At 34.8% G+C, this 14,529-nt stretch overlaps 1 protein-coding gene across 1 annotated transcript in view; it reads left to right on the top strand.

The window, feature by feature from the left end:
• PSMD14 (proteasome 26S subunit, non-ATPase 14) overlaps nt 1-14,529 on the top strand; it is a 49,947-nt gene that overhangs the window by 22,554 nt on the left and 12,864 nt on the right. The window contains exons 4-7 of the mRNA XM_087733724.1: nt 1,999-2,070; nt 2,401-2,520; nt 3,619-3,689; nt 4,655-4,805. Of these exons, the coding sequence (XP_087589850.1) occupies nt 1,999-2,070; nt 2,401-2,520; nt 3,619-3,689; nt 4,655-4,805 (414 nt within the window). The remainder of the gene's footprint in view (nt 1-1,998; nt 2,071-2,400; nt 2,521-3,618; nt 3,690-4,654; nt 4,806-14,529) is intronic.

Genomic DNA, 14,529 nt, shown 5'->3' with positions numbered 1-14,529 from the left:
ATCAACATTATTCTCATACTAAATCCAAAACACAGCACTATACCAGCTACTAAGAAGAAAATTAACTCTATCCCAGCTGAAACCAGGACAACCAGTATCAGAAAATGATTGGGCATTTGAAGCTTCATCAGTCAAACAATGTAGTTGTAAATTTGAAATAAGCGATTCAGGTGCTCTGTCCATCTGGTTTTGTGAAATGTTCTGAAGAACTGCTCATAGAGTTTTTCATTGTAAGTGTTAGCGGGACACTTCTCCACTGGAGCATCTCACTGTTGGGCTATGGCTAGTCAGGGAAATACTTGATGAAGAGGTGGAATTGATTAAAAATGGACCTTTGGCAAGAATATTTTAGAAGGTGAGAAGTTAAACCTGCTGGAAGATTGCTGATGGAAAGGCCAAAGTGACAGAAGAATTAGCAATGAGTAGTAAGAAGTGAGGGAGACCAAATACCAAGAGGTGATGGTCAGCAGTATCAAAGTGGGAAATAAGGGTTTGAAGGTGGTAGGAACCAGTTGTGGTTGACACAAATCCATGCATGTATGTGAGTTTCATAATATAAAGATTGGATTCAAAATACGAAGATTGGATCTGGAGCTAATAGAGAAGGAATTCATTGACATTGGGGAAAAAAAACCCAACCACCTTGAATTTTCTTACTGTCTTTAAAGCGTTCTGAAGACTAGGTGATGTTTTTCTGTGTGTGTAGAAGTGAAAGTATGCAGAAAGGACAATTACTATATGAATTTAATATGCTGATTACTTAAGTTCCTGGTTTTATCTTCAGGAGGTGATGGCTTGTGTCAATCACTGTGTCTTTTGTTTGATGTCATGTGGATGCATGTTGTACTGAATTTTTCCACTTTAACTGAAAAACCAATAATTTACTCACAATTTTTCTTTTTTTGCCAAATTTTGCTTATAAATGTGGAATCAAAGTTCTAAATCTACAAAATGTTTGTGTAAAGGCACCATTGTTTTCCTCCTTTAACTTATTGTGGAGTACCTTTTTTTTACTGTACTCCATTGTTGCTTTGCTGCCCTTCTGATTTTCCATCACTTGGTGCAGAAGTAACCTTTTGTCTTTTCAGTGGAAATTTGTTGTGCACAATTTGGTAATAAAGCAATGAACGTACTGTTAATTGGCTGTAATGAGGTACGCTGATACGCAATTCTGTATATAAGAGCAATATGTCTCTTGCTCCTTGAGAAAGGGACATTTAAACTGCTGCCTCCTGTGTTTTTCATTTTCAACAGTACACAGAACCTGTTTCAACCAATCATTCACACCTGGGACAGTTGTGCTAATTTTTGAATAACTACTCATAAGGCAAAGAGCAAAGTATTTTGTTCACAGCTTTTCCACCTAGGGATCGGAGGTCCGTTTTTTCTCTCACTGTACCGGTGTATCTGCAAAGTACTCCCACAGCCTTTATCTGCAAGTCCTCTTTAGCTGAAAGCTGATGAAGCAAAGGGAAATTGCTGTTTGTGTTGGTGCCAGTTAATCATGCTAGCCCAGCAGCATTTACATTCACACCACTGTAAGAAACACATAGTTAATTGGAGAACTGGCCGTATTTTACAGCTGACGAAGGTTAGCATTGCAGCAAGGCTGACTAATGGAAACTTATCTGACTCTTAGCCTGTATGTCTTGTAACAGGTTTGTACCCAGTGCAATACTTGCCAGTTTTTTTATTTGACCGATTCTGGTAAGATTGCTCTTTAGATTGGTGTTGTTTTGGGGTGGGGGAGACAGGGGATGGTGGCTAGGTGACTTGTATTACAAAATAGGTTAGTGAAGGAAGGTGCTGTAAAGAAGTGTTTGGGGTCTGGGTGTGCTTTTTTTGTTTCGTCTTGTTTGTAAGAACTGCATCTAACACACAAAGTCACAATTATATATGCGTTTTTCTGTAAGTTTTGTAATATGGAAAACAAAAGAAAATATTTGGAAGCTGCAGAATAACAATGGTGGAGAAAATAATTATTTATTCTTTTCATAGGGGCCACCAACAGATGCTCCTGCGGTCGATACAGCGGAACAGGTTTATATCTCTTCCCTTGCACTGCTGAAAGTAAGTGTTCTGTGTGTACTGCATCTGTGTGTAGTGCTGGAGACAGAGCACCTGGCACCTCTCCAGAGTTTATGGACTTGTGCTCCTTAGGTGCTGGTCAGACTAATTTTTAAAATAAATTAATACTGTTTGGAATACTCAAGAGTAAGAAACTTATTTTAATAACTTCTCTTTTGCTGGCTTCATTTTTACTATTTTATAGTTCCTTACAGTTTCCAAAAGTGCTACAAGTTGCAAATTATCTATGGATCAACAAAGATTGAAAGAACTATCCCAAGTCAAACTTGAACCTCCTGTTAAACATACAGTGTCATTTGGTCTTAATTCCAGATGTTGAAGCATGGTCGTGCTGGTGTCCCTATGGAAGTTATGGGTCTGATGCTCGGGGAATTTGTTGATGATTACACTGTGAGAGTGATTGATGTTTTTGCAATGCCACAGTCGGGAACGGTGAGTTCTTTGCAGCTAGACCTTGATAATTTTGTTTGCTTGTTTGTTTTTTCCTTATGGTAAATATTTTTTAAAAGCTTTTCCTGCTTTACCTCATTTATGCAATCTTAAGGTATAACCTATTAGGTATAATTCAAACATGTCTAATGGATTTAAGGGTTTCAGTAAAAAAAAAATTAGTTAAAACAGATTTTTTTAGGAAAGTCTAGTATATAAGTGTGTGTATTAATATATGGAAATGTTATGTCTTTATGTATGTATAAATATATTGGTATAACATCACTTATAAGATTTATAAATTGATAACTTTAAGAACTCATAGTATATGAGCCAGGGGAAGGATTCAAAATGTAAAACGTTTGATTAGAAGTGTATCATGCCCTTAATTGGGATGGTGCTGTAGATATACTTCAAACTCGCTCTCTTTGACAGATCTTACAGTGGTATGTCTCTTAAATGATATCTTCGTGATGTGAAAAAAGTGATGTATTTTAATTTTGAGTAAGAATATTCATGTTATAAAGAGATATTTTAAAGAGATGATGAGCCAAATGGGTATAATTGGAATTTATTATGCTTTTTTTGTGTAACTTGAATGAAATACTGTTCTTAAAAGAAGCACGAATCCCTTTGTAACTCAGAGCTGCACATCAATTAAATTTTTTAATTCTTTTGTCCTGAGTTTATTCTATGCGTAGTATAAGTAGAATCTGCAAAAAGCCAGTATGTGATATTTATCTGGAATAAAACGTGTAGAGCTAGCTGAACTTGTGAGAAACAGGCCAGAGTTTGCAGAACAAAAAGAGGAGGAAGATGAATTCCTATGCCTATTTAATCATGTTTACTCATAGTAGAAATGACTTAAATAGCAATTCAAAATCTTGTTTCAGCATTTTAAAAATCACATTAAAATACATTTATAAAATTGTATTTTACATTTAAGGGTGTTCTATCAAGCAGTTCCAAAGTAGTCGGGTTGTTCTTTTAAACAGATGCTTGTGAATGGTGTTTAAATTTTTGTTTGTGGAAAGTAACAGGTTAAAAGATAATATTGCTTTATGTACGATGACTATGATTTTTGCCTGTCTTCTACATCAGGGTGTCAGTGTGGAGGCAGTTGATCCTGTATTTCAAGCAAAAATGTTGGATATGCTGAAACAGACGGGAAGGTAAGTCACCCTAAAGAGGGCTGACAGTAATAAGTACTTCCTGCATGTTGTTTAAAGAAACAACTGGCGTTCTGCAAAACTAGTGATCTAGGGGCTATTAATAATGTTTAAAAAGAAATAATTGGCCCAGAAATCAGGTGAGTAGCATAGCATGTAATTCAGTCCACCTCATGCATTTCAATTGTTGGGAGATTGTCACTCATGTTAAACCTACAGCTTTGATTATTGCACAGAAAGATTAGAATGCTGCTCAGTTTAGCATAGGCAGTTACTAGATGGTACCTGCTTAAAAGATTTATTTTTTAATTTCTTTTAATTAAGATAAAAAAATTACAAAGTTGTAGCTTATTTATGAGCAATTTTAATGAAAAGAAAGGGAAAATAATTTTGTAAAAGATCCTAGTATTTAAACAATTTTTATTTCACTCCTACCTCTCAACAGTTGTCGTCTGCTTGCTCAAATTCTTTTACTGTGGGAAAAACTTCAAAATTAATGTTAGCAAAAGGCTCAGCAGCTGAACAGAACAGTGCAAATTGCTTTTTGACTGAGTTCCTAGTTCTACTGCTGGTTTAATTGATATTTAATCCTTTCCCACCGTTGGTTCCCGTTGTCCATGTCTGAAATGGACTTTCTGCCGTGAAAAGTCAACCCTTGACGCCAAGGAGTTAAAGAGTAGATATTTACTCAAGTGCTGAAAGGGTAAAAACTGGTTCAGGGAAGGTGTGGTAACAGGGTGAAAAACTGAAAGCATGATCTACCACTGCTAATGTGCATCCCTTAATGATAGCCCTCTTTTGTCGCATTTATTCATGTCCATGTTTTCACCATACTATGGTGAGTAATTTAAATATTTCTAATGGTGTTTTTTTCACAGCTCATCCTAATTTATGCCCTGATACATTACTATTTCTTCTTGTGTTACGTGTTTTTATTTTTAAGAATCTCAATGTCCTCTTTGTTTCAGACCTGAGATGGTAGTTGGTTGGTATCATAGTCACCCTGGCTTTGGCTGTTGGTTGTCTGGTGTAGATATCAATACTCAGCAGAGCTTTGAAGCCTTATCAGAAAGAGCTGTTGCTGTGGTGGTGGATCCCATTCAGAGTGTAAAAGGAAAGGTATAGTAGGCTTGCTTTTTTTTTTAAGGTACTTCGGTAAGATTTAATATAGAAGCACTGCAAATATGTTTAAGTTCTTGATTTTTTTGGAGGCTCATTCTGCATTAAAAAATAAAAATAAAAAACCAATTCTCATTGTAAATGAAAAGATCATTTTTAGTTTATTCTGCATCTTATATCAGTAGTCTTTAAACAGGCTGGAAGTCTTTGATATTGTCAGTACACATAACCAATCATAATCCTCCCTTAATATTTTGCTGTTCAGGTGTCACTCAACATGTTTGCAACTAATAATCCAAGTATACATTGTTTCAGATACTACATTTTAGCCACAAAATCTAAGATCAATTACTAACAGATTGGAATAGGTTCAGCCCCTTAACGTGGATACTAAGAAGGCATTGATTTACAGGCGTTGCATATGATGGCTTTTAGTATCATTTCTATTCCAAATGTTTTGGGCAATAAAACTTTACAGAAGACTTGGTATCAAGCATTTGAGTTTGAGAAGTGTGCAGATAAATGATTAAGTATGTTAAATGATTATGAAAAGAGATTAACTTGCAAAGCATATTGGGTTATAGTTGTCCTTTGTTGAAATCTCTTTTGTTCTTGTTTAGTTCTCTTTTTATTTCTTTCTAGCCCCATATGCCATTTTCCTATTTCCTGCCTCATGACAGCAGGGAGCAGCTCTATTATCACCTTCACAGAGCTGTCTGCAAATGTGAGAGGCAATTCGATTTTGCTCAACCACAGGGAGAGTGGATTAGAAAAACTACAGAACGTACAGAAATTGGCTAGGTGGTTTACTGCTTTAAAATACTGCTGAGGTGTTTTGTTTGAGCATGCACTCCCATTGTATTGTAGAATAATTATTGAAATGCGTCATGGTATATATGGATGATATTAATGTAAATTTATAAATATTTTAAAAGTAAATGTTCATCTTCTGTAAAGCTGTAGTATCATATTTCCTGTGAGACAGATCATATTAAAGCTAGCAAACAATTCCACTAAGGGTTCCCTTAATTTCATAATAGAATATTCTGAAGCTACAGTTGCATTTTCAGTTGGTTGCGTTTTTTTTAGTTCTGATTTTTTTATAGCAAATTTGTTTATGTAACAGGCAATTGAAAAATTAATAGCTTCTGGTTGTTTGGAAGCTATTAGACATCTGAATCAATTTTGCTCCCTTTTAAATTACATGAAGAGTGGAAGAAAATTTAGGTAATTTTTTGTGGGGGAAAAAAAAAGATGCAGTAGAATATTTAATTACTCTTGACTTATTTTTTCTAGAACTTTTTCCTTTTGCTTTCCCCCCCCCACCCCCCACTCCAATAGAAATGTTGAAATAGGATTCTTTTCATTTTGTCAAAATATAATTTTCAGGACTATACTAGTAATTAATTTAGACCTCACTGGCTATTAAATCCGTTAAGGAGAAATGCCTCCCAGTAAGTCACACTAGCATTATACCACACTTGCTCATTAAGTGCGTGTTGGTTTTTTTTGTTCTTTTTTTTAAATAATTTTTTGCCACTGTTGTTTGACACAGATGTCACCTTTGAGGGTCTTTGTTTTCTTCAAGAAAACAATCTTGGGCGTATTTCTTTTGAATGTGAATAAACTTTTGTCCATCTAAACATTTCTGGAATTTTTGTCCATCTAAACATTTCTCAATTATAGCTGCTCTTATGGCATGGCTGCCAGTACTTGAGATCACTGGAAGTCTTGTAATGTTTGTTTTTCATACATGTCTAGCTGCTTCAGTCAGATTAAATTACATTCTCAGGTTTCACATTAAAAAAAAGTTTACATCTGTCATGTTTCTGGCAAGTGCATCCTTAAAAGCTTAGAATCCCCCAAATTATGAATACCACTTCTAATTAATTTCTTGATTTTGGGGGCAAGACTGGGCTATGGAATGTGTATGACTTTTATGATCCTGGTTGGCAAGATCACTTATATTAAAATATATTTTGATTTTAGATGAACTGAGAAAAGAACAAATATATTAGAGCTCAACGGGATTTCTTAGGTCAGGTTTGACTGCTTCATGTGCATGGCTGCCTTAGTATGGTGTCCAGTGCCTCTTCATATGTTAGACAACTTGAGCTAAGCCTGTTTCAGGGAAGTACCTACTTTTTCTCAGTGCCAGCAAAAGAACAACTGCTTGCAGCGGTAATTTTGCTGGTGTAATAGCCACTATACTGGTGGGCTTTTGCTTGTGTGTGTAGCTATGTGAGTCCAAGATCATTACTCATTATACCTTTTACTAGTGTAACTGGCAAAAAAATTATAGTGAACATGTGGCATAGAAGATTTTAATATGGTATGTTTTGACTGAGATTAGATGTATTTAAAAACAAAGTTCAAAATAACACATTAGCTAATTTTAAACCTGCCTCAGGGCGGGTCCGTGCCCGTATAAATTGCTATGGCTTATAGTCAGTGAAGCAGTCATGGTTGTGCTGGTGAAGAATAACCGGAGCAGAGGTTATTTTCACGTGTCAGGAAGTTGAAATGAATTCTGATGAGGAGCCTCAGGTTCACCTTGACTAGCTAAAGCATTAAAAAGCAGTTTGCCCTGGCACTGGTAGAAAGCAAAAACTTGTTAAATTCTTTGTTAGCTGTCCTCGTGGGGATACATGTGTTCCAAACACCTAGTAGATCAGGGGTGTATGATTGCAATTTAAAGATAAGAATACATATAATTCTCATCAGTTTAAAAAAAAAAAAGTCATTTTATGTCTTCTTAAACCCAATGAGCAAAAATAAAAAGTCATATAGAATACTTACATAAAAATAACACCCTCATATAGATCTGTGGATTAAATGCCAACTGTTTTAATGACCATGTTAGGACTGGGATATTATTACATGAATATAGTAGGACGCATGAAGGACAAGTAATTCTAAATACTGATCTTATTACTTTACATAGATATTCTTGCACACGCAGTATGCTTTTTCATGACTGTGTGCCATATATTGCAATTTTTAGGCTAATAATGTTCTAGCTGTCTGTAAAATAAACTCACAACAGATCAGTGAATTTTAACTGAAGGTCAATGTTATTGGAACACAGAGAGAAAAAGCTTTATGTTTTGGCTTTTTTTTTTTTTATTATTATTTCTATGAATGAAATCAGAAAGTAAACATGCTGAAATATGGCCAGTGGGGCAACCTGGCTAGCTGTTGCTTCATCTTGTACTTCCTAATAAACCTTTCTTTTACCCCCTCCAGTTTTCCAGTCTGTGCAATGGAAGTTGTAATATGTATTTAGAATATTCCACAGAAGCGTAATTTCATTAAAGATCTGGAATAAAGCTAAATATTGACATTTCGTATTTATTTCCAACATACATTTTGAAATGTCTGTACAGAGAACTATATACCTTTGCCAAATGTTAAAAATAAATTTATTTTTGGGCCTTAACTTAGCAGCTGTTCCTCACCTCTTACGGAAAATATAACTACATTAAACCCATTGTAACATAGTATCTTTAACTCCACAAGCATTAACTTACTGTGTTGCACTCACATATGTTAAATTAAGACAAAAGTGGTGTTTTCTTTTTTGAACTGTTTTAAAGTTTAAACTTTAAATCTTTATTAGAAAAAAGTCACCATTTAAAATGGTTTGTTTTTCTGAGGCAGTTCCTTGGTTTCCCTTGATTAATAATTGCTGGCATAAGGATCGATAAAATATCCAAAATTGTCAGAAGTCCGTTTTGTACATCCGAGAAGTTTGCTGGTGCTTCTGGTGTTTAGTAGGATATGTAGCAAAACCTCTTATTCATACAGCAAAATTTCATGTCTGTTACAGCGTAACTTTTCCTAGCAGGGCACTGCCAGAAGTATTTGTAAGGAAGATCTGTTGGTTTATGGCAAAAAAATTTTTTTTAATTGTTTGCTGAGGAAAAGACTTGCCTCTGCGATAACTTTTTATAAATTCTACTTTGCATGTTAATCACCTCCGGACAGATAAAAACAAGTATGCTATGCATCTTAATCTTGTGCTTAAACCATATCCTGCCACTTTCACAAAAGAGGTTTTTGCTATGGTGTTTTATCCTTATCGTAATCTCATTCAGAGGGTACAAGGAGAAAAAAACATGTACATTTGGGTAGCCAGGTAAATCAAAATAATTCCAGTTGTAAATGATCTCAGGAGATCATCTAGTCCAAATTTGTGCAGAGCACAGAGCCAAAGCTGAGTTCAGACCAGCTCGCTTGGGGTTTTGTCCACTTGAGTCTTGAGATGCAACAGCCTCATGGGAAAACCTGTTCCAATACTTTATTATTCTTGCAATTTTTTCCCCTCGTGTACAGTCAGCAGCTCCCCATTTCAGTTTTTTACTGTCTTCTTCACATACATCATTGAAGAACCTTGTTCTGTGGTCTGAGTAACGTCTTCTGGAATTGGAAGGTTTAATACTTCAAAAAGTAGCCAGAATGTGGGCTGTAGTCTAAAACCATTTTGTTCAAGCAGTTTGTTTTCAGTGGAAGTTGTAAATTGCTTTCTTGTGTTCAATTTATGAGATCTTTAGAATTTTACTCTAAAAGGAGTAACAAATGTGATGAACTTTATCATTTGTTCTTTTACTCATTTTTAAAGTGTGAAAAAAATTATTCTTATCATGCTACTAGAAGTCCCAAAGAGGGACAGTTATTCTGTATGGTTGGATTTTTTTTTAAAAAGTATTATTTGTCCTAAAATAGCTATTCTCTGGAGAGAGAGAGAGAGAGAGAAAGATGCTGGGTTTATCCTTATACAAATAAAGAGCTGAGGAGAAGAGAGTTTAGCTGAGTTGCTGCTGGAGGTCCATAGCAAAATTGTGTCTGTCCAAAGCCAAGGTCATCTTAATCAAGGTGAAGATCTCAAAGTCCTTTTGAGCTGTTAACAAAGAAAAATAATATCTTTAAATATTCAAATCTCTGTTTAGAATGATAAAGCGTTCTACACCTATTGTAAAAGTGTGGTGGCTCAAATACTATACTTTGAAATTTTGTAGTATTCCAGCATGTTTTCAGTTCTTATTGTGCTAATGAGACTTCATCCATTTTTTTCAAAATGGACAAAATTTATGTAGGAATAGGATAAAATGCCACCGTGAAACCAATAGATCATATGGTAGAACAGAGGTTTGTTTTTCATTTGCTAGGTGACCTATTCTGGTGACCTCTTCCATAAACACTCCTCTTCCTCTTTTTTTGCCCATTGGTGCTTCTAAATCTAGGTGACAACCTGTGTGTAATGAGTTATGTATATGAGCTATATGGTTTTGTTAATGCCTGATTTCAGTTTTTAACTCTTCAGAGTGATAGATGGTCATTTTGTTGAGTGCTGACCGTAAGAATAGCCATTTGCAAATAGTGTTGATCTCTTCTGCTACTTTTGCATTCCAGTTTAGATTAAATTTTCTATATGCTACACTATCTCAGCTTGGTGACATATGTGAGGAAAGGCAGCTGAACTCCTTTTCTGAGACAGTTTGTGTGGCAAATCCTCCCAACTTATTAAGACAAGTATGTATATGAATGGTTTTATAACTTGGTAATTACTTGATAGTCTAAAAGAGCAAAACCAAAAGCAGACAGAGATTTAACAATTACTCTTCTGAATGTTGGAGTTACCATCTAGCTTCAAGAATTTTCTTCAGCTGAACATAAGTCTTACACTAGTTTTCTGAACGACTGCATGTTTTCAGACCTCCAGCCTTTTACCAGAGGCTGTTATTTTTCCTTTGAACCTATCCTTTTCCCTTGTTTGTTTGAATTAACCACAGGATTGGAGGAGATGGTGACTGTTTGTTAAGAAGCCAGAAAAAAAAAAAGCTATCCTTAAAATGAGATGTGTGGAGAGACTAGTGTAATGCCTGAACTTTGAAATTTAAAATAGCCCATTAAGAATGAAGTTTGTGAGAACTTTAAATAGATTGGAGCCACCTAACAAGATTTTCTTTATATACCCAACTCTCCCTCCCTACTTCATGCATTTGTCTTAACCTTTACCTTAGTAAATCTTCCCTAGACACAAGTGAATTCAACAATCATTAGAGTATGGCTTGAAAGTATTAATTAAAAACAACTAAACAAACCAGTAAATTGACTATGTTGTCATTACTGCTTTGGAGACATGCCTGTTTGTTGTGAATTATTATGCAGATAGTATTTTACAAGAAAATACATTTTAAAACATGTGATACCTGCAATTTTATGGCAGAATCTTTTATACCTGGAACAACTTTCATTATTAGAACTGGACTTGCACACTTTTCTGTTGTAAAGGAAAAAATTCTAAAATAAAGAAGATAACTTTACAATGTGTAATTTTGGTTGAAATTTCAAGGGTACATTTCTGTACATTTTGTACGATGTCTGGTACATTTAGATACTCTTACAGTACTGTGGTATTTCTTAACATTGACTGAACAGAGCATTTGGTGCAGTAACCTGCATATCAGAGACGGAAACATCCTAATTTGCTGTAGACAAGAACCTGGTTTCGATAGGAGTCTGAGTTGGAGAATAAAGAAGTAGATGCATTTGTGCTGGGTTTGATTACTGTTGATTCAATAAAGATTGATGCTCTTTTCCCCAAAGAATCGCATTTGTAAGAGATGAATTGCATCTGCACTACAGTGTAGGCCACTCGGTGTTCTCAGTTCAGGATGTGTTTTTCTACACCTAGGCATAAGCTACAAAGTATTGAACTGTTTTATTACTGCCAGTATACCACTGTTTCATTTGAAAACCAGCATTTTTATAGTAGTTGCACATATTCAGACTAACATATTTTGCATATTTTACTTCCTAATTTTTTAATGGGCTGCCAAAACTGTTAATATCAATGCTGGTGTTCTAAAATTTGTTATGCAACATCCTTTGGACTTGCTGTGATTTAATTAAGCGATGTGCATTTACCTACTAAACCATTTTCATAGGTTACTTCAGTTCATGCCCTTCCTTAAAACAAAAAAAGTTCCAAGATTACTTTTTGTTGAAAAGTATTAAATGTTTAATTTCCTTTTGCTGTGGTGGATGTAGAATAGTCCATTTATCTTCATTAAGGCATATAGCTTTAAAACTTGTGGCTTTGCTACTTGGGAGTTATGGATGCATGCCCTCACTTGTCAAGATAAATGTATTATACTGTAGTTCTCTCCCCTCCCAGTACGGATATTCAAGTTGTACTGCGGATTTGACCACAAGTAAGCAATTCTCTAAGGACAGAGAAGGAAAATGTACATACTCCTAGGAATATATTTTCCAGAGCTAAAATTGACATTTTATAAATAATTTCCATGTTACAAACTTCAAACTCACAATCACAGCAATTCAGTGATATGCATTTGGCATGAGTCAGTTTCAGTTCTTAGTGCTTTTCATTGGAAATGGCATAAAAAGTAAGGTTTCTTTGAATTTTTTATGTTGTGGGCTTACAGGGGACAGAAGATGTTCTTCACTTGTAGTTGTCTAACAGTGCACGGCAGCATAAATAACGAGATGGTCATAAACCAGAGCTGCACTTCTCAGGTCACATGTTCCATTTCATTTTTAAAGGATCTAGAAACAAACTAAGCAGTTGATAACAGGTCAGTTGCAGGTGATAAAAGAGATTTTAGATGGGACATTACTTCTTTTTCCACACCTGGCATAACCACATTATATCCTTTGCAGAGTTGTCTTTAAGCACTGGTATGTTTGTTCATAAACAGATGGCATAAACAATACATCGCTATTTGAATTCCAAGGACACAATACATTTTTAAAGATAGTCACCATATGTCATAGATTCTTCACTGGAAAAAATATTGATGTTAGAAATTTTTTTAATTTAAACAAAAAATGCTGACTTACTTCTAACTGAAGTTTACCATTAAAATATTGTGGATCTTGCAAAACAGAACTGTTTCTTTCAATATTGTTTGTAGATTTGATTTTGGAGGGGTTTAATAGAATCAAGTGTGTAAAGTACTCTTGAAATTCTCTTAATTTTTTCTTTGATAAAAAAATACCCCACAAAGTTACGAAGACTGTTTTAGAAAAACTGGTAATTTATATATGGCATGCACACTCTCAGAAGACTAAAATAAGTCTGGCTACTAAGCATCCTAAATTTTAATCAAGCCATTATTTTTAATAACTGTGTGCAGACTATAGAAGGCCAGATTTTTATCTAGTTAGCAATTGAGGAGTCCGGCGCTTGTCTTAAATTGTGAATAACTATGAATCATATTAATTATAGCTATCCTCAAATTTATTAAGTACACTGAAGATAATTGTAAATTTTCTTTCTAAAAATACATTATGTGGGCTCTACTGTGGGTTGTTGACCCTGGGGAAATGCTTAAAAAATGCTGTATAGTTATTGTTTTTTAGATTACTATGCTTTTTGAAGCTAAGACAGATGTACAAAAAGATGCAGTTTTTATTTTGTATTGGCAGCTTCCAAATATTTAGTATCTATTTCCAAGAGCTGCAATTAGTAAAGCATCCATGGTACTGAAATCCACACATCCCACAAGCTAATTATATTTGCAAGGTCAGATTGAATACATATTTTCAGAAAAATAAAGGGTTATATAAATGTGTCTTCTACTTGGCTGTTATATCACAGTTTGTTGATCTGGAGTATAATGTGTACAATTCACAAATTTGTCTGATAACAGAAAGTGGTGTGTGATTGTGTTTATTTTACTAACCAGTATATTCACAGCAATCACTTCCAAATATCTCTCCAGTAAAGATGTGTTAATTACAAAACAGACAAGGTCTTCTATTATATTAAAGCTACTAACAAGAAGACAGCAGGAATCACACATGTAAATAGCATCATCAACCCCTATTTTAGTCCTCTGTTTTGATCTGTGAGTTGCGCATAGACCAAAGGTGCTATTAAAGACTCAGTATATGAAATAGGCAGCATTATATGAACAAAATTTATTCAACAAGAAAACAGACCTTTAACATGAATTTAACAAGCCTGAGAAATTATAAACTCTCATATGCTGCAGATTCATGCAGTGATAATAAACAAAAAAGGAAAGTAAGAGGTTTCCTTAAGCTAGCCAAACTGCTAATGGTTTTGTTATAAGCTGTCTGCTGTTGAAATGACCTCTGAAAAGTCTGAAGACACTTGTACTAGGAAAATTAAATGGTCAGAGTGGTGAAAGAGTTGCACTATGGAAGTGCATTTAAAAAAAAAAAATTCTATCTTCATATTTCTGGAAAATATCCCAGTGGCATAGACTTCTGTTTAACTTTTGTATGTCTTTGCAGAAAGGGAATTTAGCATGAAGCTTGGAAACTGTAGTTTTTACTAAAACAGTGCACGCTGCATTAGGTAATTTAAGTACAATGAAAGCTTAAATTTCTTGGATGAGAAATACTGACTGCTTACAACAAAAATCTAAGTAACTGAGCGGGTTTGTGTCCTGCTTTTAATTAATCCTTAGAGGTTCTTTGTTCAAAATACTGTGTCTAAAGTTTCCATCATAGTATACGGGGTGACCATGTTGCTGTCACCTGATTGCATCATGCTGTACTTCAAAATGCACAAACGTAGAGGGGAGACTTCAGCTTGTACACACCTCCAAGTGCTCACCGGGGCTTTTTTCTTGAATCTTACTGTGGCATAATTAACACCTACTCACCCATTGCTCATTAGTACACTGGACATTAATGAGTCTATTTATTTTGTTATAATCCTCTAAAG

This window comes from Nipponia nippon, unplaced genomic scaffold (genome assembly GCF_047370975.1).
Source record: "Nipponia nippon isolate SJK-2023a ecotype South Korea unplaced genomic scaffold, ASM4737097v1 scaffold_5, whole genome shotgun sequence".
Lineage (NCBI taxonomy): Eukaryota > Metazoa > Chordata > Aves > Pelecaniformes > Threskiornithidae > Nipponia > Nipponia nippon.
Note: the sequence above shows the minus strand (reverse complement) of the source record. Positions and strands in the feature narration are given on the sequence as shown.